This window comes from Taudactylus pleione, unplaced genomic scaffold (assembly GCF_031769625.1).
Source record: "Taudactylus pleione unplaced genomic scaffold, aTauple2 ptg000016l, whole genome shotgun sequence".
Taxonomy (NCBI): domain Eukaryota; kingdom Metazoa; phylum Chordata; class Amphibia; order Anura; family Myobatrachidae; genus Taudactylus; species Taudactylus pleione.
In genome coordinates this window covers 50,212,622-50,239,179 of record NW_028284418.1, presented here as the reverse complement: position 1 = coordinate 50,239,179, position 26,558 = coordinate 50,212,622, and the positions used below count along the sequence as shown (strand labels likewise).

At 40.7% G+C, this 26,558-nt stretch overlaps 1 protein-coding gene and 1 pseudogene across 1 annotated transcript; one reads left to right on the top strand and one right to left on the bottom strand.

The window, feature by feature from the left end:
- The first annotated feature begins 8,718 nt into the window (after window positions 1-8,718).
- LOC148542038 (uncharacterized) lies at window positions 8,719-10,628 on the top strand. Its single transcript, XM_088476764.1, has 4 exons — window positions 8,719-9,317; window positions 9,438-9,565; window positions 9,791-10,508; window positions 10,622-10,628. Exons 1-4 carry the CDS (start codon window positions 8,719-8,721, stop codon window positions 10,626-10,628), a joined length of 1,452 nt encoding a protein of 483 aa, XP_088332890.1.
- A 4,071-nt stretch (window positions 10,629-14,699) lies between these two features.
- On the bottom strand, window positions 14,700-14,818 carry LOC148542037 (5S ribosomal RNA; annotated as a pseudogene).
- Between the last annotated feature and the right edge of the window lie 11,740 nt (window positions 14,819-26,558).

The following is a 26,558-nucleotide window of genomic DNA, read 5'->3' as shown; positions in this document are numbered from 1 at the left end:
AACACTGTTTATCTTCTAAGCACACACTGAAGTGCATAATACATTTAAGAAAAGATAGGTATATAAAGCCCCAAAGCTCCACAGGTCTTCTCCATCCTTTCTCTAAATCACAGCACCAGCATGTGAGAGACCTCCCTATGCGTTTCGCCTGTTGAATGTTTCAGGTACATTTTAATAGGTCCAGTATATGTTTGAGGAGAAGCAGTATAAAAATGATATACACATTATCTAATCTGATATATGTAGATTATTTTAAGGTGGAAAGTAGTAAAGACATATGTATCTCAACTAAGATGTATTTACCTGAAAGGACATGAATGTGTTTAAGCATATGTAGTTACCCTCTCTCCTGAAATAACTGGGAGACACTGAGATTATTTTGAGACTCCCTGAACTCCAAGGAGAGCATGCATAGCTCACGGGGAGACGCCCGCCAGCCTTCAAAGTGAGCGGAATGGGCTGTTTTCATGCAAATTACATCATCAGATGCCGAGTTTGCCGAGTCAGATGACGCAACTGACTTCAGCATGTCACACCTACCTCTTTATAGCGTTCTTTGCAATTTTCGAAATATAAAATCTCAGTAAGTATGTATTTGAGTGATGTTTTAGGGGTGATTCCAGGTGTCCAGAACAGCTCTTTGCTACCTGATCATTTTTCAATGTATACATGTTCTTTATTTATGTAACATGTAGCGCAAGTTACATTGGAACAATGGCACTACACTACATGAAGATGCCTTTCTTTTCCCAGTTACAGTACCTGGAGTACAATGTGGTGCATGCACTCTGAGTACAGCAGAGTCCTACTACAGTATGTACAGTACTCCCACAGCTTAGACAGATGTTAGAATATTGAAATTATATTACTAAAAAAATAAAATGTATTGCTTAACAGGTTGGGGCTTACATGGAAATCTGTGTAGCTTGTATAAAAAGTGACTGCAAGAAGGTGGATTCTGTCTTGTTTCTTGTGAATTAAGAGTGTTATTTTCATGTTATTTCATGGATAACTGCTCTGGAGGTGAAAGAGGAGTAAACACTTGTGTCATATAATTGTGAGTCTAAATAATGTATCATTTGCTGTATCTTTTCATGCACTTACACTTTGTAGCATTTCATTCATTATTTTTCCTAATGCAAATGATAGAATCAAATGTACATTTTAATGACAAATTATTTAAATGTTGCCCTGGTTTTTTAAGTGTAATCCCCTCGGCTAGGGGCGCAGCCACCTGTGCTACTCCACTTCCTGCTCCTGTCAGCATTTTCAGGGTTCAGAAGGGAGCTTGATGACTGGCACAGCAAAGGATTGATTGTACTCAGTGTGGAAGGGGACCGGTGCTCCTCTAGAGCCCAGAGTGTGCACCAGAAGATGAAGCCCTAGAAACGTTAGGGGCATCTTTAACATTTTGTTAAGGGGCTTTCAAAGTTGTAGTTACTCCCATGACCTCAGCTATTTTTTGTAGCCTCTGTCTAGTTTGGTATTTGCACCACTTCCATTACCTTAGTTAAGTGTAACACATAGTGGGGCAGATATACTTAGCCCTGGAAAGTGTTAAATTGGAGAGTAATAAACTACCAGCCAATCATCTCCTGTCATTTTTCAAACAGCCTGTAACATGACAGTTAGTAGCTGAGTGGCTAGTAGTTTATCACTCTCCAATTTATCACTTTCCAGAGCTTAGTACATCTCCCCCATAGACTTATCTTGTGTGCCAGTAGTTGGTGCATTGTTTTTCAGTAGTTGGTGCATGGTTTGCCAGTAGTTGGTGCATTGATTGCCAGCAGTTGGTGCATTGTTTGTCAGTAGTTGGTGCATGGTTTGCCAGTAGTTGGTGTATTGATTGCCAGCAGTTGGTGCATTGTTTGTCAGTAGTTGGTGCATTGATTGACAGTAGTTGGTGCGTTGTTTGCCAGTAGTTGGTGCATTGATTGCCAGCAGTTGGTGCATTGTTTATCAGCAGTTGGTGCATTGATTGCCAGCAGTTGGTGCATTGATTGACAGCAGTTGGTGCATTGTTTGCCAGTAGTTGGTGCATTGATTGCCAGCAGTTGGTGCATTGTTTATCAGCAGTTGGTGTATTGATTGCCAGCAGTTGGTGCATTGTTTGTCAGTAGTTGGTGCATTGATTGCCAGCAGTTGGTGCATTGTTTATCAGCAGTTGGTGTATTGATTGCCAGCAGTTGGTGCGTTGTTTGCCAGCAGTTGGTGCATTGTTTGCCAGTAGTTGGTGCATTGATTGCCAGCAGTTGGTGCATTGTTTATCAGCAGTTGGTGTATTGATTGCCAGCAGTTGGTGCGTTGTTTGTCAGTAGTTGGTGCATTGATTGACAGCAGTTGGTGCATTGTTTATCAGCAGTTGGTGCATTGTTTATCAGTAGTTGGTGCATTGATTGCCAGCAGTTGGTGCATTGTTTGTAAGTATTTGGTGCAATGATTGCCAGTAGTTGGTGCATTGATTGCCAGTAGTTGGTGCATTGTTTATAAGTATTTGGTGCATTGATTGCCAGTAGTTGGTGCATTGATTGCCAGTAGTTAGTGCATTGTTTGTCAGTAGGTGGTGCATTGATTGCCAGTAGTTTGTGTATTAAATGCCAGTGGTCGGTGCATTGTTTGCCAGTATTTGGTGCATTGATTGCCAGTAGTTGGTGTATTGTTTGCCAGTATTTGGTGCATTGATTGCCAGTATTTTTTGCATTGATTGCCAGTAGTTGGTGCATTGTTTGTCAGTAGTTGGTGCATTGATTGCCAGTAGTTTGTGTATTGAATGCCAGTGGTTGGTGTATTGTTTGCCAGTATTTGGTGCATTGATTGCCAGTATTTTTTGCATTGATTGCCAGTAGTTGGTGCATTGTTTGTCAGTAGTTGGTGCATTGTTTGTCAGTAGTTGGTGTATTGATTGCCAGTAGTTTGTGTATTGAATGCCAGTGGTTGGTACATTGTTTGCCAGTATTTGGTGCATTGATTGCCAGTATTGTTTGCATTGATTGCCAGTAGTTGGTGCATTGATTGACAGTAGTTTGTGTATTGAATGCCAGTGGTTGGTACATTGTTTGCCAGTAGTTGGTGCATTGATTGCCAGTAGTTGGTGCATTGTTTGTCAGTAGTTGGTGCATTGTTTATCAGCAGTTGGTGCATTGTTTATCAGCAGTTGGTGCATTGTTTGTCAGTAGTTGGTGCATTGTTTATCAGTAGTTGGTGCATTGTTTATCAGCAGTGGGTGCATTGTTTATCAGTAGTTGGTGCATTGATTGCCAGCAGTTGGTGCATTGTTTGTAAGTATTTGGTGCATTGATTGCCAGTAGTTGGTGCATTGCTTGTAAGTATTTGGTGCATTGATTGCCAGTAGTTGGTGCATTGATTGCCAGTAGTTGGTGCATTGTTCGTCAGTAGGTGGTGCATTGATTGCCAGTAGTTTGTGTATTAAATGCCAGTGGTTGGTGCATTGTTTGCCAGTATTTGGTGCATTGATTGCCAGTATTTTTTGCATTGATTGCCAGTAGTTGGTGCATTGTTTGTCAGTAGTTGGTGCATTGATTGCCAGTGGTTGGTGCATTGTTTGCCAGTAGTTGGTGCGTTGTTTGCCAGTAGTTGGTGCATTATTTGTCAGTAGTTGGTGCATTGTTTGCCAGTAGTTGGTGCGTTGTTTGCCAGTAGTTGGTGCATTATTTGTCAGTAGTTGGTGTATGGGGTTGACAATCACAAAGAAGCACTGATGCAGAGATAGTAAAGGTTCTTCAGTGCAGTGAGACAAGCTACAGTATGTGAGTATTCACAAAGCAATACAAGGTACCAGATATGGAGCTGTCTGCACAATGTCACAGAACAGCATTCCAGCAAATGGGGAAACACATTGCTCCACTTAACTTATATTCAGGAAGGAACCATACCAAGGAAATGAGCAATACAAAGGGAAAGGCTGCATCTGGCATTTACCAGTCCTAATTCAGACAAATGGATGGAGAGTCAAAAGGCATACATGCTTATATGAATAGTATAAAAAGGGAGTAATACATATACTGTAGATTTTGGTGAAGTAATGGAGAACTATCTGCAGCAGACACAAAGAAACCAGACATAGTAATAGACAAATTTAATACTTATTACAATCTCTGCAATAATGTTCTGATATAAATGCAAGGTGTTTTGTGAAAAGCATCAAAAGTCAGATGAATCGATAAAGAAATTAATAACTCAGCTAAAACGGATTGCACAGAGCTGAACACTCAAAGACACAGACAATATGAATGAAGATTGCATAATAATGGAGACTAAACAGAAGGAGTTGCAGAAAAAAATAGTAGAGTATCTCATACTAGAGAATTCAGTACAAATTACCAAAACTTTTGAAGCATCAAAAGCTAATATAAAAGTCCTGGAGGGTGCAGCACAAACAGTACATGCTGTTGTAGAGCGCACACAGACAAACGCAGGGAGTAAGTAGAGTGGAGATAATAATTATAGAGGGACACAGTATACTGTAGGCAGCACCAACTGCAGAAACTATGGGCACACACATTATAATGCATGTTGCTCAGCACAAAAAGAAATGTCACAAATACCACAAGCATTGTGCTAAAATATGCTGAAATAACAAAAGTATTTGTTATTGACGCTTATTGCGACAATAGAATAAAACTCACTTATCGCTGCAATGTATCAAAACAATCGATGCTCAGCTGCTCCGTGAATACTTGCTTGGAGCATTAGGTATTAACTTGCTGCTTTGTTAAGTAACTCTCTGAAGATGCGTGACAGCTTCTGTATGCACAGTGGGAGGGAAAATATGGAATTGAGCTTTTAGTTCCACTGATTAAAAAATGTATTGCAAAAAGTAGATTAAACACACTAAAATACTGCACAGTATATGCAGTATTGGAAAAGAAATGTAATCATGCACTGATAGTCTTCATAGAACCAATAGACATAAATCGTGTTATTATGAGAGCATTATTCGCTATCAGCATTGGGTAAATCTCATACAATATAGCAAAAGCTCAGTTCTTCAGTGTCATAGGCGATTACTACTATTGGGAGATAGCGGATTACGTGCATTCCATTTTGAATCATATCTGCACAGGAAATATATATATATATATATACAAATATATATATATATATATATATATTTCCTGTGTCCCATATATGATTATTTCACATATTTTTAGAAAAAATAAATAAATAAATAAAAATAAAAAATATATATATATATATAGTCCAATGTGGCTCGGCACTCACTGATCCTCAATGCAAAATATATATTTTTTTTTTTCTAAAAATATGTGAAATAATCATATATGGGTCATTATAACTTAGCAGAGATGAGCGGTTTGGTTTTACTTGGTTACTGTATATTCGGATCTCAAAAACAGCATCTTATTGGCTATAGGGCTCTCACGTGTTTTGGATAGCCAATAATAGAAATCCGAACTAATCCAAACTTGCGATAATTTGGCGATAAGAACCGAATAAAACTAAACCCGCACATGTCAAGTTATGAGATAATTAATGATAGTGTGATACAAACAAGGGCTGAACAACACATAATAATCAGTGAGGGTATAAAACCAGATTCAAACCCAATAGAGATAGTATTGGAGATGATGGCAAAAACAGCGGAAAGCGCTACAGTAGATGTTAACACAAGCCAATGTACTTGATGAACCTTAGTCAAAATAGAATGGATATGGATTCTAACACTCATAACCAAGCAAACAGGAACAATACTAAGTATATTTGATAAGAACAAATATGATGTGACTTAAATGAATGCATTATAAACTTGGCTAAGAGTGGTGGTCACTGAAGAAGGTAATACAGTAGCTTATATGCAGATCGTCCACTGGGGGAGGGGGCTACAAGGGTACTGGGGCTCAACTGGACCAGGAGGCTGTCCGCCCCTATTATTGCAGGCCTTCCAGGGGGGTGCAGCTCTGACCCTGTAGCTTGTAAAGTTAAAGTATAGGCCCTGTCTATGCATCATATACAATGATACCAATACAGGTGAGATACGCAGAGGTTGTAAGAGAATGTTGTCTGTAATCGTGAAACCTGACATTTTCTGTATTTTATGTTTGCAGAAAAATTATTTCAAAATTCCACAAGTCACTGAAAAATATACAGTACTTCAAAAAACCCTGATGGTGACTCCACCACTCCTAAAAAGGGATCATGTTCAGATTACAAAAACAACAAGATATCCCCATGGCAACCACAATATCCTGGCCATTTCCTTGCATAAAGGAGGAACCCCAACTACTATCCCTACCTTTATATTTATATTGCTTCCCAAGCGTCCTTCATTTTAAGAGATGAGCCAAGGGGAAAATCGAACAGGTGTCTGTGTTTATTACACAAAATGCAACCATATAATAATTATACATAAATACACGTTTTACAGTATTTACATATTTACATATAATACAATATGTTGCTTCATCAGATCAACAATGCATCCTCATAAATCATAACCTATAACCCTTACCCTTACCCTCACCACCCCCAACTTCACACCCCTAACCATCCCACCTCCCCCCCACCCCCCATCGGACAGGTGTCAAGGTCATACAATCAATGGTCTGCCTTCACTACACCTTCTCTACCACTGGTTTCCCCACAGCTCCAGTACTGCAAGCTTCTGAAACAGTGTAAACAGAACAGTCACTAATATATAAAGTAATAATCGCATTACATGGAAGGATCCCCCACTTGGCTGTGATATGAGTGGGAGATTAGCTAATTTAGGTAAGGTGGCTGTTATCCTCCTGTTGGAGATGTACTCTAAGCTTTTGCTATAATTACAGAGCCATCATGTGGGTTGTCCCATGAGAATCAGCTATAAAAACATTAGAACATTAACTTTTATATAAATGCTAGTAAGTAGCAAGAGATTCTATTTATACCTCTTAATCACTATTTGCTTATGCTCTAATATTGTGATGTAAATGTTGCTTATCTGGCATGTGTACGTATATTTACATGACATCCTCTTTATACAGTTTCAGTTTAAGATTGAGAGGCTCCTTCATTGACATCTTTATTCCATCAAAACTACTGTGTTTCTTTAATTGCAGTCATTAGCAGGGAAAGAAGATATAATTAATCTGTATGAATATGTGGCACCCCACCAACACCCTGTGTTCCTACCCACACTGATGTGCCTCTATGAAAATGTAAAATATTAATGTGACTCCTGCCATTGTCTAATATAGGGCATGATTTCACTGGTTTCATTAAGGTTCAGGGACTATTTGCACTGCCTCCTCAGTGGTGGTGGACGTTAGGGGACCAGTGAGTACTGTAGCTGGCTCAAGGATTTGAACTAGAGAAAAATGGCAGTTGGTGTGTGCAGTTGGTGAGGTAGCTGGACAGGAGAAGGGGCTGCGCTGCCTTGATGCTTACCTGAGGGCTGCGGCCGTACTCCGGGACGAGCAGCGGAGGTCTCTGAGGTGGGGAACATCCAATGGGACCAAGCTGTGTCATCCGGGGAGGTTCCTGAGAACAATCAGCATAAGAGGGGTGTGTCGGACGACCCCTAAGGGAGTGCCTCAGGCGGAGCTGCGGAAATATAGAGAGACCGAGCTTGTAAAGGAGCCGGAGGTTGAGAGATGATACTGGAGGGGTAAGAAAACTGCTGCAACCTCCCAAATAGACACTCAGTGACATTAGCGCCTATTAACTGGAGGCCTACAGCTGTCCACCATTACATATGCACAGCAGTCCCTGCAGAGATCAGCCTGGGGTTTATAGACTGCATCATAATAGTAAGAGTAACCCGCTGATACCGCATATTGGAGGTTAGGTACAACAGGTACCAGCAGTGTTAGGGCGACACTTCAGTGCCAGCACTTGTAATACTCTCGCTATGAACTAAGGTTGCTAAGCAGAGAAGGAACTGACAGTAGCACCAACACCATCGCAGCAGGATAATATACAGAGGATTACAGTGTTGCATTAAATACAGACAAGTACTGTAGCTGGAACAGTATAAGAACATCTGTACAGTACTTGGCAAATACAGAGTAGATTGCCAGTTAAATCATTCCCAAAGAACTGTTCTTCATATCCCGGGCAACGAAGGGTGCACCCTATTAACTATTTCAGCGCTGAACTAGCATTGTATAAGACTTGTAAAGAGCAGTGGTGTGAGGAAAACGTTTTCCTAAACAGGTATATAGAAAAGTAAAACAAGTTTGCAATTGTATTCTTGATGTAACCTTATCCTACTCACGTGAGGTTGTTTGTATATATTTTAGAGATGTTAAGGGAATTGCAAAATTAGTCATTTGATAATTGCCACTAGAGAATACTTACCCATTTATAGTTTGCAGGTTCGAAGTCCAGAGTTCGCTGGTGATCTTCAGGTTCCGGAAGAATAAAATAAACGAGAGTGTTAATGTGTGTGTTACTGTCTACTGAAATACATTGTTGATATATGAATATTGCCAAGTATTTCTTTGTTCTTGCAAAGTAAAATAATCATAAGAAATTATTCACTATCTCTGTCTTTACTGTTATACTATGTTGTCTGATTACATTGTGAATAAACTAATAGTTTAGGGTATCACAAATTGGCGTCTGCGAACAGGATACGACCAGAAAATGTCAGCACCTCAGCCTCCTGCATCGACCACGGGCCGGAGACGATTACCTGCCTCTCCAGGACAGAGAGCTTCACAATCAACAAATGCCTCACCCAGCAGTGGTATGGTACATATGACACAGACATCACCCATTATGATGCCATACTATTTTGGGGCTCCATGGTTACCCACGTATTCAGGGGAGATATGCACACAGGGTGCGAGCACTATTGAAGAATTTAAGGACAAAATGCGATCAATGTTCAAATTATATCCACTAAATGACGAACAAAAAGTGGAAATAGTCATTGGACAGTTGAAAGGAGCTGCTTTGCGAGAGGTGAAAGCGTGGGCGGATGATGAAAGCAAAACAGCGGAGGATATTTTCAAAAAGTTACAAAGTATATTTGACACAAGGACAGTCTCTGAACTTAGAAGACGTTTGTATGCTAGGAAACAGCAACCTCAAGAGTCACTGAGAGAATTTGCTCTGGGCCTACAGGAAGCTATGAAGGACATCCAAGCCCGAGAATCGAGGGAAGTAGAACGAGTCGACGAGACTCTAATTAATTTATTTATCGAAGGGGCGCGAGGAGAAGCCATACGGGCCCAGCTCAGGATGTGGAGACGTCAGAATCCTGTATGCTCATTCTCCAAGTTCAAGGAAGCGGTATTAGATATTCTTGGGCTCAATCAGAATGCTGATCTTGAATTTGACTCATCTACAGAACAGTGGGAAGTTGGAAATTCTAGAGAAGCCAAACCATATATGACGCCTGACACTACGTCGCCTAAGGAAACAGTCACCCAACAAGTACAGTCTGGTCAAGATCTGATCGGAATTTTTACTAGTGCTGTCACTGAAATAATGAAGGAGATAAAGGTGATTCGGCAAGAGCAGGCTGGAGCAAAATGCAGAGACTGGCACCAAGAGCGTGGGGGAAGGAACCAGTCTTACTGGGATAGTCCTCGAGAGACAGGTCGACGTCTAACAGGCCAATTTGATATACAAGGGAGGCCTATCTGCAGAAAGTGCTGGCAAAGTGGCCACATTGAACGCTATTGCATCCAGAGAGAGCCTGAGGACCAGCCTTCAGGAGAGACAGAAAGAATAGGTCCAAAAATGGAAGAAGGGCAACCCAGAGATGCGAGTTTGAGCCCAATAGTACAGAACAAAATAAAATTGGTGAGCACGCCGACTGCAGGGAATGTTACATCAGCTATCGCAAAAAGGATTTCAGGAAAGGTTGTATGGTTCCACATGCAACGAGGCTATGGATTCATAAAACGAGACGACACCAAGAGCGATATTTTTGTACATTACTCGGCCATCCTAAAGAACAACCCAAGAAAATATCTTCGAAGTCTGGGAGATGGAGAGTTGGTAGAGTTTCACGTGGTTGAAGGAGAGAAAGGTGCAAAGGCCACTAATGTAGCTGGTCCTGGTGGAGTTCCAGTCCAAGGCAGCAAATATGCATCAAGCCACAACCATTATTGGCATTATCCACATCATAGAGGTCCTCCACATAACTATCGACACAGTGAAGGTAAAAAGAGTCCAGAAGAAGTTGAAAGAGTGGCAGAGGAAAAGAGGGTTAATCAACAACGACCTTACTGGAGGAGTCGCTACCCATCCTACTGGCTAAAGAGACCATACGGACACAAACAATATCCCGATCTCCCAGAGCGTGGTGAAAGGCTGGATGGAGTGTTTGGTAAAGATGTAGGAACGCAAAATATACAGGTGTGCCAATACCGGCAAGAAATAGTCCGGCCAACATCTCCTCAAGAACCACAAGCAAAGAGTCGACCAAAAGTGTATGACAGCGCTTCTCATATGCTCCTCTGCAATCAACAAGAGTTGAATATAGCTGTACATAAAGAAGACACAAAGAAAGCTCCGGAATCACCTTTAGCAGAGAGGTTGGGGTCCCCTGAACAGAATTGCCTGGATTCTGTTATGGAAATATCAAAATCTGTTGTTCTGGAGGAGCCATGTCTTATATCCAAAGAGCCCTTACTGTCTATGCCATCAGAGTATAAATCCCCAGTCCATAAGTATACTGAACTAAGTTCAAGTGAAATAGCATTAATTATGCAAAGAGTTCTGGTAAAATCGAAAAAGGAAAACAAGAATGCCCCGCATATTCAGTGTAGACACTAGCCTGTGAGGTAGAGTGTTCAAAAGTACATAACTTAAAGAAACTTTGTGTTAATATGTAACAAATGTAGTAATCTGTTATGCTATTGTTACATTATAGCAAGGAGCTAAAGAATTCTAGACTTACCTGGTAATTGTAACTTATTGTGATCTACGCCATTCAATGAAAGAATGTACCTAATATGTATGTAAATAATTCTGAAAAGATACTGATGTATAAAGTGGATGCCTTCAGGAGTTTATAGAGGTCTAAGATGCGTGAGGACACACATCATTCTAGTGGGGAAGTATGTGGCACCCCACCAACACCCTGTGTTCCTACCCACACTGATGTGCCTCTATGAAAATGTAAAATATTAATGTGACTCCTGCCATTGTCTAATATAGGGCATGATTTCACTGGTTTCATTAATGTTCAGGGACTATTTGCACTGCCCCCTCAGTGGTGGACGTCAGGGGACCAATGAGTACTGTGGCAGGCTCAAGGATTTGAACTAGAGAAAAATGGCAGTTGGTGTGTGCAGTTGGTGAGGTAGCTGGACAGGAGAAGGGGCTGCGCTGCCTTGATGCTTACCTGAGGGCTGCGGCCGTACTCCGGGACGAGCAGCGGAGGTCTCTGAGGTGGGGAACATCCAATGGGACCAAGCTGTGTCATCCGGGGAGGTTCCTGAGAACAATCAGCATAAGAGGGGTGTGTCGGACGACCCCTAAGGGAGTGCCTCAGGCGGAGCTGCGGAAATATAGAGAGACCGAGCTTGTAAAGGAGCCGGAGGTTGAGAGATGATACTGGAGGGGTAAGAAAACTGCTGCAACCTCCCAAATAGACACTCAGTGACATTAGCGCCTATTAACTGGAGGCCTACAGCTGTCCACCATTACATATGCACAGCAGTCCCTGCAGAGATCAGCCTGGGGTTTATAGACTGCATCATAATAGTAAGAGTAACCCCCTGATACCGCATATTGGAGGTTAGGTACAACAGGTACCAGCAGTGTTAGGGCGACACTTCAGTGCCAGCACTTGTAATACTCTCGCTATGAACTAAGGTTGCTAAGCAGAGAAGGAACTGACAGTAGCACCAACACCATCGCAGCAGGATAATATACAGAGGATTACAGTGTTGCATTAAATACAGACAAGTACTGTAGCTGGAACAGTATAAGAACATCTGTACAGTACTTGGCAAATACAGAGTAGATTGCCAGTTAAATCATTCCCAAAGAACTGTTCTTCATATCCCGGGCAACGAAGGGTGCACCCTATTAACTATTTTAGCGCTGAACTAGCATTGTATAAGACTTGTAAAGAGCAGTGGTGTGAGGAAAACGTTTTCCTAAACAGGTATATAGAAAAGTAAAACAAGTTTGCAATTGTATTCTTGATGTAACCTTATCCTACTCACGTGAGGTTGTTTGTATATATTTTAGAGATGTTAAGGGAATTGCAAAATTAGTCATTTGATAATTGCCACTAGAGAATACTTACCCATTTATAGTTTGCAGGTTCGAAGTCCAGAGTTCGCTGGTGATCTTCAGGTTCCGGAAGAATAAAATAAACGAGAGTGTTAATGTGTGTGTTACTGTCTACTGAAATACATTGTTGATATATGAATATTGCCAAGTGTTTCTTTGTTCTTGCAAAGTAAAATAATCATAAGAAATTATTCACTATCTCTGTCTTTACTGTTATACTATGTTGTCTGATTACATTGTGAATAAACTAATAGTTTAGGGTATCACAAATAGTCAACACAACCCTTCAAATGATAGAGCTTTGCATTGTTTAGAGCTGCAATTTCCCAATCACCCATGGACCTTGGTAGTGAAATATAGACATTTGTCCAGCCTATAAATATACATATAAACCATCAGCATGTCACCATCCACAGTCCCAGTTGCCGATTCCCAAGAAAGCGATCAATAAGGTCAGCTCTTGTTGTCTGTATGAAAAGATTTTTGCAATAGTAAGCAGTACAGTGGATTACTCTAACAGGGTTGGATGCAGTTTATTGTAAAATGATCGTATTCGATTTAATTTATCGCCTTCATCTTTTATGTGATTAAATATATGTAATTATACAGTATATATATTTGAAAAATATATATGAGGCATTGTATAATGGGCATTGTAAAAATGTATATATACAGTCAGGATTTGAAAGGGAACGATCCCTGCGCCAACTTAGAGATTAAAAGAGGACTCTTTAAAAAGTGTATCAATATACGTTCTCCCTTCAGGTAAAAGGGTGTCTGCTATACCTAGAGTAATAGGATTTTTGGTGAAATCCTTGTGTGTAAATGTGCAAGGTGTACCAGGTAATCGAGCGACTGACGTATAAATAAAACTGTTTTTGTGCAATAGTGCTTGCAAGTATGGTACATACAACATGTGTTTAGAAAATGTGCAAATAGTGCTTTCAAATATAATACATATAACACGTGTTTATAAAAATAAATAACACATTTTAATATTAAAAAAGGGGGGGGACCTACATAAATTTGGTCCGTTTGAATGAACACAGCAAATGCAGTTGTCAAATATATACAAAGTGCCAGCGTGCTAATAAATCAATCAATAAATAAATAAATAAATATGCCTTATATAAAATTCATATATTCATATAAAAATTAATAGAAGGGCATATAAATATATAAAAAACAGGAGAAGCATATAAGGTCAAAGCATGGAAGGTTCAATACATATTAACAATTTAAAACTAATATTAAAAAAGGTTCTTAAATTGTTAAAAAAGGGGAGGTAAATAGATAATCCCGGAAGTCCCTTAGTAGGTATAGCTTATCTGTATCAGTTCATTCAGGCACAGGCAGTTTTTTCCAACGCGTTTCGTCCATTTAGGGACTTCATCAAGGGGTACAGACATTCAGTGGTTAGCGCTTTATATACCCACTGTGAAACAGGATTAGAGTGTCTCATTAGGCTATTTAGTGATGTCACTTCCGGTTTGTCAAAATCGGAATTGTGTAAATTCCCTTTAGTCTCGTTAATCAATGTAGGTAATGGGAGTTTATGGAGTGATAGAAGTCATTTCCAGATGATATTGCAATTATAAGCCATATCCCGACCGTTTGCCAGCTTGCGTTCTGGCCCGCTTCCACTTCCGCCCACCGATGACGTCACTACCGGTTCCGGCGTGTGTATAGGTGCGACATGACATTCTCTCCTACCGCTCGCTTCATGATGGTTCGGCCGCCATGTTGTTGTGGTCCGACTGGTATCCGCATCATGATCACTTAGCCGCCATGTTTCCGTAGTCCGTTTTAGCCCTTTTTAGATATAGTCGTAAGCATCCTCAGTTAGTGATCTCACTGCTCCCGCTATATCACATGACCTTTCTCCACATCATCGTTGCTAGGGTTATCCGACTGTTATTCCTTTAGGTTCCATCCGCAACTAATGGTGGTTAGAGAAGGAAAAAATTTTCAGCAATATAACCCATTTCAAACACGCTTTAAATGCTTGACTGTCACATAAATCGGCATGATGACTAAAAAGGTAATTAAATATGTAGCAGGACGACAAATGTGTTCAGTATAAAATTTACAAGAAAGAGTACTAATTCCTATGTATGAATCCCAGAGAAATAGTAGTCCATGGATCAAGGTAGAAAATGTATATTTCTGATATTTTGTGAAAAGTGCTTAATAAAAAAAAAAATGTACATAATAAAAAGTTTTTGAAAAAAAGTTTTTTTGAAAAAATGTTTTTTAAAAGTTTAGTGGTAGTTCAATGTATATAATCCATGAAAAGGTAAAAAATCCGTGATGAATAAATAAATTCAAGTCAATAGTCCAGTTCTTCTTAGATGTCCAGATAAGGGATTGGGGATGTAAGAATGGCTTTAACAGAGTTCATGATTCTTAGGCTTGCATGTGGGCCCTCTTCCTTAATACATGGTCTGAGTGGCTAATCTGTGCTCTGCTGTGGATAACATCAACTACAACACTGGGTATTCCCAGGAGGTCCCCCATCCAAGTACTAACCCAGCCCAATTAGGCTTAGCTTCCAAGATCAGACAAGATTGGGCCTCAGTTCAATGGTAAGGTTGTAGGTAATATAGGGTTTCCACAGCTACCAACTCATCCATCATAGGAAAGGGGCAATCTCGTAACTTTCGTTAAAGCCATTTGGAGTCATTGTATTTAATTGGAAAATCCAGAACATTTCACGCTGTGAGAGTTTCTTACCATGGTCTCCTCCTCTTTCCCCCAAGGTTACTTCTTCTATGGCCTTGAAAGTACATTCTTCAGGATTAGATCTATGATGACTGATAAAATGTCTGGATACTGCGTGTCCTTCAACTTTGTTGTTAATATTGCGGACATGTTCTTGAATCCTTAGTTTTAGGGGTCTTTTGGTCTTCCCTACGTACTTCAGACCACATTGGCATTCTAATAGATAGATGACTGAAGTTGAATTACAATTCATGAAGTGTTTTATCTTGAATTCTTGAGAGTCGTTGTAATTATTAAAAACCTTTCTTCTTGGATGGAGGTATCTGCAGATATTGCAGCGGCCACATTTGTAGCATCCCAGACATGGAGGAAGTATGTCATTTTTTGCTTCATGTCTCAGCATACTAGGCGCCAGGGAGTCTTTTAGACTTTTTCCTTTTCTGAAGAGGACAGTGGGTTTAGGAGGAAGAATATCTTTTAAAATTGGGTCCATGAGCAGTAGATTCCAATGTTTCTGGAAAGTCAGGTGCATAAATATTGGAACATTGACAGAATTTTCATATTTTGGTCTCTATTCACCACCACAATGGCTTTGAAATGAAACAAACAAGATGTGCTTTAACTGCAGACTTTCAGATTTAATTTGAGGGTAATTACATCCAAATCAGGTGAATGGTGTAGGAATTACAACGGTTTCTATATGTGCCTGTACATAATGAAAAGACCGTGTAGGTCTTGAAACGTCGATTTATGGAATAAATTCTATTTGTTACTTTTGGAAGCCTGCTGAGTGCCGACTGATCCCTGGGGTGCAGTGGTTTCCTTGCGTATATATATATATATATATATATATATATATATATATATATAGGAAACTCAATGTGCGGCACTCCAAGCAAAAATGAACAGGCAGTGGCAGCAATGGCTGGGTTAACATTTCAATGCTATAATAAAAGCATTGGTTCTGAAGTTACCTGGTTTCATATTTTACGTCGTTTTATACAAGGACCGATTTAAGTCCAAGGGACACTATTTTATACATGCATGTTTTATTATGTGGTAGATTTGTTATATGTGTCAAAATTGCTACATTTTGATTATGTATATTTAATTTGTTACATTTTACTAAGAGAAGCCTTGTCTAAATATTTTGTTTCAAAGTCAGGTGGTTATTACATTGTAGTAAATTTTATTAAGCTTCACTCTGAAGCGCAATCCAACAATCTCTTGGGTCTATTTGGTTTCGAGAACTAACTAGCCAGCTGGTACTGCCTGATTGGATTAGCAGTTGTGAGTGGGAAAACTAAATAATTTATTTACACTAGCGCAAGGATTTCAGCGGTCAGGAAACCGACTGCACAATGTGCCCCTGATTAACATTACACCACATAGTAGTGTCTCTTATTTATGTTATGACACACAGCAGTGCCCCTTTTACACAATGCCCACAGTAGTAGTGCCCCTAATACACATACTGCTCACAGTAGTAGTGCCCCTTATACAATACCTACAGCAGTAGTGCCCCTTTTGCAATGCCCACTGTAGTGGTGACTCTTATGCAGTGCCCCCAGTAGTGGTGCCCCTTATGAAGTGCCCACAATGGTAGTGTCCCTTATGCAGAGCCCACTGTAGTGTTGCCTCTTATGCAGTGCCCAAGGTGTGGTGCCGCTTATGCAGTGCCCCTTATGCAATGCCTCCTGTAGTAATGCCCACTGTAGTAGTGCCCCCAGTGGTAATGCCTCTGTAGTAATGCTCCCTGTAGGTAAGCCCCCTGTAATAGTGCCCCCGATAGTAATGCCCCCTCTAATAGCGCCCCCAATAGTAATGCCCCCTATAATAGTGCCTGCAATAATAATGCCCCTTGTAATAGTGCCATGCACACACACACAAACACAAACACACAAAACACAATGCTTATCTTAATCCCCGCTCCTGCATCCGCTGCTGTCCAGGCTGCCTGGCTGCTCCTCGAAACTATGGCAGAGACGTCATGACGTCTGAGCTACAGCCTCCGGGTACAGCTGGCGCTGCAAGGAAGGAGCCGGGCGCCCACTGGTAACAAAATCTCAGTGGGCGCCAGGCAAATGGTGCTTCCCTGTGGCGCCAGGCTAAGGTGGGCCAGAGGAGGCAAACTAGTTCAGTCTCCAAATAGTAGTGACGGAACGCAGTTCCGCCTCGTTCCAGGCCACTTTAACCCCTGCCTACACCCCTGTCTGGCTCCTGATCGGCTTCTGACCTGTAGGTCACGCATGCACACTAGTTTCACTGCTCCAGAAGGAGCAATGTAAAGATTCAATGTTCCGAAAAGGACTCACTACTCCGAAAGGAGCATTGAAAAGACTCTGGGAGACAGGTGATTTTTGGATCAGCTATCTCTGCGCCGGAGCAATGATGAATTGCTTCGGAACTTGCATCAAGTAGAAATGTTAATTATTGGGGTCCATGCGGACCACGATAATTAACATAATGAATAGAGCCCTGGTATATTTACTAAAGTGCAGGTTTTTAGAAGTGGAGATGTTGCCCATAGCAACCAATCAGATTCTAGCTATTATCTTCTATAAGGTGTTAGATAAATGTTAAGAAGAATCTGATTGGTTGCTATAGACAAGATCTCCACTTCTAAAAACCCCAAATTTTGTAAATATACCACAAATGAGCAAGATCAGCTCTAGATAACGATCTTCCACATACACTGTAAAACTATTGCACACTGCAGCAAACCTACAGTATACCATCATAAAGTCTTCTCTCATTAGTTCCCATCCGTGTAACCAGAACAGATGCAGAGAAATGTGCATGTTTACAAATGTCTTCCCATGAGTCTAGCAGCCTGGTTCCTGTTGTATCCTGAACACCAGAGCTGCTTAACAGAGCCTCCCAGACAAGTGGAATTAACAGCTAGCTTTAATTCTTAAATCCACATAGCGTACTTCATTTATTTATTTGTTTTTAGCATTGAGCGTATCATCGCTCTGCACACTTAATTATCGTGCTATTTCTTACAATGAAGCATTGCTAAATGTACTGACAAATGGGAGAATGTAGTAACAACAAAAAGTGAACATAACATTTAATTGAATCTGTGTATCGGTCAATATCACAGAGTTATTGTTTGCCTTACCAATTATTTTGTCTCTATGGCTTTCTATGATAGGTAACACTTAATCAGGTTATTGGAACTTTACCCAGACTACAAACTGGAAACATAGCAGAAGAACAAAAAATGCAATTAATTTATTGTATTAAAAAAAACAAGATAAAACCTGCTCACAAAGGCATTCAAAATGATTGCTTACCTGATATGCCCAAGCCAACCAATGGTCACAGATCAGGTCTGCCATGTCAGCCAACTGGTGCACTGCATACCATTGGAACGCAAGGATCATGATGTGGGAGATCACCCAATATATAGTGTACTGTACAGTTTATTGATTGTGTGTGTGTGCATTGGTATGTGGTATAGAAATCAATTTATATTGAAAGAAATCCGCTCATACAGTACATCCCAAAGCCAATACATATAGCCCACATAGCCTCCAGGCCCTTGGCCACCTTTTAGCCTCAGAATTCCACCATAAAGTCACCATATGTTTTACTTATAAAAAAAATTGTGCAAAGGAATTTTAGGTGTACAGAATCCTATTCCATACATTGGTCTCAGGACCAGATATGGCACTGCAAATTTGTTGGGACTATCTAAGGCTCTGCCCATGGTCTCAGGGTCAAACTTTTTTTTAGGGAGGGGGGGGGGGGGGAGTTCAGTTAAAAGCAAAATAAAACTTCTTGGTAAGCATTCTAACCATTGCTTGCAGTTTATTTAAATTGCTATCATATCTACATGCATAAAATCTGAATATAAATGATGAATATATAATGAAAGGCAAAGCTTGAATTCCTCTAAATTCTGTGTTTTCCAATGGTACCCAATACAGAGGCACCAATCTTCACCTATTCTTCTAAGCATCCACACGTATACATATCATAATTGCCTGGCTCTGTATAACAATGATGTGGTGCATACATTTAGTGGGCACTGGGCAGGGAATCTTCCTATAGATAATATGAAACTGAAAAACAGGAAGCGTTCAGTGCTGGACAGGCTCTGCCAAGCCTTATTACACTTCAAAGATCTGTCTCTCTATAGCCTTATAATCCAACATATAAACTCATCACAGGACCACAGCCCTATGTTAAGAATAGTTATCACCATTCACTCAGCTCCATGATGCATCTGTTGCTCCTCTTTTAATTAAAGCAATGGGGCCCCTAATTATGGCAGTTGGGTTGTACTTCTTGAAAGGAGAGATACGAGGATGGACGGAAAGGGCAGCAGCTGACAGTGATGAAAGAGGAGAAGCAGCAAAGGGCAGAAGAAGGGGCTGGCAGGACTGGAGAGAGAGTGTATACAACAAATGGGACATGTAAGAACAGAGATGAATAGGAAAGAAGCAGGGAACCAAGGGATAGTATAGTATATAATAAGAGAGTGTGTAAGAAAAGATAAGTATGACAGTAAATTTGATTGAGGAAGATTATAGACAAAGTAAGGAAGATTACAAAACAAAGAAAACTACAAGGGAGAAGGGGAGATACAGAACACAGACAGTTATTATACGCTCTCAGTAATGGAACTCTGCCTCTTTAGACAGTAAGTTAGCAGTTGAGATATAGTATATCAGTAAGTAAGATATTAACTGTCAGGACGTAAAGCCTTGTCATATTTGTCAGCAAATTAGTAGTTAAGCTGTAGTATAGTCAGCCAGTAAGTCAATTATTGTTAGGCCATTTAGCCGGTAAAATAGTAAATATGCTGTAGTTGTCAGCAAGTAAAGTATTGTTAGTCAATTAGGTAACACATTCACAGATTGTTATTGGTAGATTCTAAAATAGATAAGATTAGTAGTTAGCAAGCAAGCTCATAAATCAGACAAACCTGGTGTCAGTAAAGTGCTGAATTTGCAGTATATACCAGATTGTCATTTCTTGGGTGATGTCACATTAGATTGGAAGGACGGATAACAGAAGATAGAGCAAGGATAGCCAAGAAGAGTATTCAGCGCAGATCCAGAACCATCCTGTCTCCAAGAAGCTCTATAGCTACCTCGGTCCAAAAACAGCGGACAAAGCCTACAAGGCAGGGTTGTCTTAACAACAGTGTGGGCCCTGGGCAAAGCAATGCACTGGGGCCCCTACCAACCCATTCACTGGAAAAAAAATGTAAATGGTCAATAAGATTAAACCCTCCTGCATGCCCATCAGACCTCCTACACATGCAGAGACTCTGTCTGACTGGTCTGGAGCCGGCGGATGAAGTGAATCTGGGACTGAGGTGAGTACTCGTCACAGGGGGGATGGGGTGGGGGAGGTTAGATCGGAATACAGTGCATTGGCAGCCGTCTTATAAAAACATCACAAATTTACCAACTGGCTGCAGCTGCAGGGGGGTGGGTTGGTAGGCCCCTACAAGCTTCGGGCCCTTGGGCAACTGCCCAACAAGCCCAATGGAAGAGATGGCCCTGCTACAAAGAATATGGGACCACAATGAGAAGGGATCTGCAGGGATCTACAAACTCTTCATCACTCATTTAGAGAGATCAGTGGTTCTGCTAACTTACAAGGACTCACTTAATTGAGACTAGAGTAAACACCTAAGTCCTGGCCAAGTGTATAAAAAACCCACAACAATATTACTGTATATACATCTGTTCAGATCAATATCTTAAACTCTACAACAATGACATATTATCATGAAAGTCTGCTTTGAGGGACACTTAATTAAACACACATACACACATATATTATAAAAACATAAACTAGTCAATACTTAAAAAATACTAGTATGATTTAGCTACAAGTATGGGATTCTAATATTAAAAATATTGGCCCTCATTCAGACCCGGACGCAAGTGGCCGTTCGTACGTTCGGCGTACGTAAAAAAATATGTAAATTCAAGCACTCGCTCGTATTTTCGAACGCAGCCAAACATCCTCCCCAAACTCAACCGACCCCTCCTCTAACTAACGAGCGTGCCAAATAGCGAGCGTACATCCCCGAAATGGCTTGAAGGGAACGCACGCACAAGTACAACCCGGAAGTGGGACTGTCAGATTTTCGATTAACTGCTCGTTTATTCTGCCTACCTCCCTCAATCGTATCATGGCAATCAATATATCAATTAGCTTATTTTATTTTATTTTTTTAACACAATGCAATAAACTTTAATCTTGTCCGTGTTTGTGTTTACCCGCAGAATAAGTACGGCTTAAACATTCGCTTTTATTTGTCAAAATACATGTTAGCCCCAATTAAACAATTGTTCTATTTGTTTTTATCCCCGCATATTTCCCGGGGTTCATTTCTTTATTTAAATTTGCTTACGCATGTCACTGCATCAAGCCTATCATAACTCTCAAGAGATTTGTGGCCCTGTCGAACACATGACTCATACACTAACCAATAGAATTTGTCCTGTTAATTACCCAAATACATTAGCCAATCAAAATTATTTTTGGCTCTTTATTAAAAATGATTTTTAACAAATACACCATTGCCATCATGAGAGCCTCGGCATTCACCAGGCGCGAGCTGCTGGTGCTAACGGAGGTGATGGATAGGCGGATCACCAGCCAGCCTCCACCCATCACCAATCGCGAAAAGCGTTCCGCATATGCGGAGGTACGTGGCCGCCTGCGCTCCTTCGGCTCACGCCGCCAGATCGGCCAGCTGGAACGCAGGTGGTCGGACCTGCAACGGCGGACGCCCCGCTTGCTGGCATGCTTTCGCATGCAGATCGCTGAAAGTAAGTTCTAGGGACTGTGGTTTTCATGTTTATCTTTGTGGCCCTAACTGCGTGTGCATGTTTTCATGTATGTCCTATTTATTCATTGTACTCATATCTGCATGGCCATGTTTTCATGTATGTCATATTTAATCATTGTACTCATATCTGCATGGGCATGTTTTCATGTATGTCATATTTAATAATTGTACTCATATCTGCATGGCCATGTTTTCATGTATGTCATATTTAATCATTGTACTCATATCTGCATGGCCATGTTTTCATGGATGTCATATTTATTCATTGTACTCATTTTTGCATGGCCATGTTTTCATGTATGTCATATTTATTCATTGTACTCATATCTGCATGGCCATGTTTTCATGTATGTCATATTTATTCATTGTACTCATATCTGCATGGCCATGTTTTCATTCATGTCCTATTTATTCATTGTACTCATATCTGCATGGCCATGTTTTTCGATTTTTTGTGTCATAAAATAGTGTTTTTCGCGGATTCTGGTTGAAACTAACCACAATTTGTTTCACATCTTTTAGGGGCACAGCGAAGACTACGGCATCATCGTCATCCAAGACGGCGCTCACGCCCACTCTCCCCAACCCCCAGCCAACCCTCCACAACCCCAAATTCCCCTATTTCCCACTCCTCCCCAGCCTGCCAAGACCCTGTGGCGGATATTTTTTGGCTCCTTCCCCTCCATCCCAATTCCCCCTCTCCTCCAACCACCCCTCTTCGAACTACCCCCTCCCCGGAATCAGAAATCACCCCGCCAAGATCGTTGGGGAATGGAGGCACCTCCGAGGAGGATGAGGGAGTGCCTTCTGGAGCTGCCGTTTTTTCGAACGGTATGTTTTTGATTTTTTTTTTTTCGCCACAAACTGTTTGTATGTAATCATGTGTCGTTCCCTTTTTTTGTGTTTTTTGGTAGACTTTTGGGGAATTTTCGGGTTGCCTTTACCTGTTACTGCTGATTTCACCATACACATATCACACCTGTCGGAATCTGTTTTTTGGACTTGTATTTTTGGGCTAGACCACTTTGGGGGGCTGGGTTTTAACGGTGTAATTATGCTTTGTTTCAAAATATTTTCATTTTTGGTTTGTTTGTTTTGGCTTGTTTTTTAATGTGGTTTCATTATTGATGTATTAATCCCCACACTTTTCTAACCCACAGAGGAACAGAGGCGTAGGGCTTAATTAGCCGACTGTGTGGGCCGTATGCGGGAACATATCATCGGTCTGCTGGTGGTCTTTGACCATATGTCGGTCCTCCTTAGGAACTAGTTTTTTTTTTGCTAAATGTAAATAAATTAATATTTTCAACTTAACGTTCTGTCTCATTCGTTGTTTCAAAATCAGAGATTGTTTACACTGACATAAGTAGACTCTTCCAGCAAGGATTTGCAATTTTTGTCACTAAGATTGTGTGTTGTATTTTTAAGGAAAACAGGCACAAGAAACACCTAACAGTAACAATCTCATTTCCCTTTTTTGGTGTAGTCAAAATTAGATATTACTACATTTTACAGGTTCCTATTTGGGGTGCAAGCTGCTTAGGCCGATATTACGAAGCCAACTGATTGTACAGGATTCCTTTGGGTGTTGGTTTGGACCCAGAAAACATATTACATTTTAGCTCAACTTGCGTCATTACTGGATTACCCCTTAGGCAAATGTAACGTGTGTGAACCTGGTTACACTTGCTTGTAACGTTCAAAAAAAGGTACAAAATTACACTCTCGAGACATTTATTCACAACATATCTCCAAAAACAAAGTGGTCACTCACAAACAAAACACACAGTGATAATCATAAATACAACACATACCAAAAACTAAAAAAAAACACACAACAAATCAAGAACTGGTTGACGAAGGACCATGCCAACATGATTCCACAAATATGGCGTTGCAATATGGGTTCCATAATATATTCCTAAAGTTTCCACATAAAGGTTTTTTAAGGGTAGAAGGAAGTAGTCATCATTGGAGTGCCAAAGATTATGGAAAAAAACAGAAGATGGAGAAAAAAAAAACAATTAATTAGATGTTCTCAAACAAACCGTACCACATTGGGTATAAACACTGTTGTTTAGACAATAATTACCTAAAATATCTGGCCACCACATCATCGCGTATGGCTCCCCCACATACTGACCTCCGACCAACCTCCTGGGGGGCCATCCTCAGGTAAGGCATCCTCTGGCTGCATTGGGACACCACTCTTTATGGCGATGTTGTGAAATAGCCCACACAGGACCACAATTTTCGAAACCATATCCGGCAAATACATGAGCTCGCCACCAGAGCGGTGGAGGCATCTGAATCGGCCTTTTAAAAGGCCGATACAGCACTCCACCACTTGCCTGGTGGCTGTAAGTGCGGCATTAAACTCACTTTGTGGCCCTGGTGTGGGAGCCAAATAAGGAGTGAGCAGCCAGGGCATGCAAGGGTAGCCACTGTCTCCTGTGAAAAAGAATAGACAACATCAGGATCACTCTGTATGAAGCTTAACATTGTTATGTACTAAAGGTCTCCTCTTACCCAGAAGCCACGCATCACCAGCTTGTAGGTTGGTTAATTTGTGCCATATCCCTGATTGCCGGATGACGAAGGAGTCATGTGCTCTTCCTGGTAATTTTGCATTCAGGGACAGGATCTGGAGGGAGGCATCACATACCACCATTACATTCAGGGAGTGATAGTGTTTCCGGTTTCGAAATATGGCCTCCAGCCGTGCTGGAGGCTGAAGTGGTATGTGAGTACCATCCACAACCCCTATGATGTGTGGGAAGCCAGCTATTTGGTAAAAATTGGCCTTAGCCACACTAAGGGCACCCATATCCAAAGGCATTTGAATAAAATGATGGAGGTGCTTGAAAAGTGCCTCCATCACTGCCCTCAGGATCCGGGAAAAGGAGGATTGTGAGATGCCCGCCACTATTCCCACCGTTGTTTGAAACGATCCTGAGGCACAGAAATGTAACACCGCCATAAATTGCGTAAGTGGTGGTATTGCTGTAGGACTGTCAATTTGCCGCTCAAGATCACTCTCTATTAATGAGAGAGTGTCTATGATGATTTTGGGAGGAAGACGGTAGCGTCTTAAAACCTCATCATCGGGCATTCCAAAAAGGGTGACACGTGTTCAAAATATCTGGGGCCTTGCACGCCTACGATGCCTACGCCTGGGACGAGATTGAGGTTGGTCGGCTTCCGGGAGCATGGCCAGAACAATCCGACCCAGATCAACCTGAAATGGCAAGATTTGAATGTAAGGCTTTTTAACGCCCCCCCCCAAAAAAATATAACTTAGCTTGATGATACCATCCATTGATGCTTACATGCCGGGGTATTGTTATGATACGTGCAAACTGGAAATAATCACAATATAAAAATACATAATTTTATGCTGGGCATTTCTGTTTCAAAATTTTGTGCAAGACAAAACATAAAAGGGGAGAAACACACATTTGCCCAAAGAGCAAAACGACATTGCGCACACTACGTCAAATTGGGGCCAAATGTAAGCAACAAATGCTAAAGGGAAAACACAAACAATTTAATGGGATGAATAAGCATTTAAAAATGCGCTAATTAGTTCTCAAATACAAGTCACAATAGAAACTGATAAAAATGCGCTAATTAGTTCGCAAATACAAGTCACAATAGAAACTGATAAAAATGCGCTAATTAGTTCGCAAATACAAGTCACAATAGAAACTGATAAAAATGCGCTAATTAGTTCGCAAATACAAGTTACAATAGAAACTGATAAAAATGCGCTAATTAGTTCACAAATACAAGTCACAATAGAAACTGATAAAAATGCGCTAATTAGTTCGCAAATACAAGTTAAAAAATACGCAGCTACAAAAAAAACACATTTTATAAACATTTTTGACTAAGAAAAACAAAGGTTACACAAAGTTGCGTAAAGACAAACATGAACATTTCCAAAACAATTAAAAAAATGAACTTACCAAGAGATAATATATAAGATTCCGGATCAAAAGGTCTTTGGGGCAGAGCCAAAAAAAAACCTAAGAGAGATGAAATTACGCAAAAAAAACTTAAGAAAATTCAGAAAAAGAAGGAGACACAAATTGAACCAAAGTTAGACTTCCAAAAACTTACCAAATCAAGAAACGCCAAAAAGAAATCCAACAGAAAAAATGCGAACGGAAAAACAAAATGCAAATATAGCAAAATAAAAACTACTCCCACTAAACGCAAACTCCAAAACCCGCCAACAATCAACTCCGACCAACGTAACCTCCAACAATCCAAAAACGCCACCTCGACTCGAGACGCCCCAAACCATAAATAGTGTTTAGTTTCCCGCACAAATTAAGGAGGGATCATAGGAACGCACAATCAATGATGCGGCCGAAAAATAAGGACGCATGTATAAATACGTCACGAGCCAAACCAAACATTCTGGTGTATTTCTTGTTTTGAGCTCAGACATGGCTACAGACCAGGGAAACAATGGGCAACAGTCTGGCGGTAAGTATTTCAGGCATTTTGAAACAATGATTAATTAGAAACATAATATAGTGCAAGTTGTGAAGTTTACAATTCTCAACATTTAAACAAATAGGTGAGGAGGATGACATGGAAGAGGCTGCTGGGCCCAGTATTCCGGGCAAAGCTGGCAAAAAGAAAAGGCAGCCACAATTCACAAGAAAGGAGATGGAGGTTTTGATTCAGAAGTGTGTGGACATCCTGCCACAGGCAGACAGGAATATGAGTGCAAGCCAGAAGTGGAGAATGTGGGAAGAGGTAGCCGTTGCTGTCAATAGGGTGG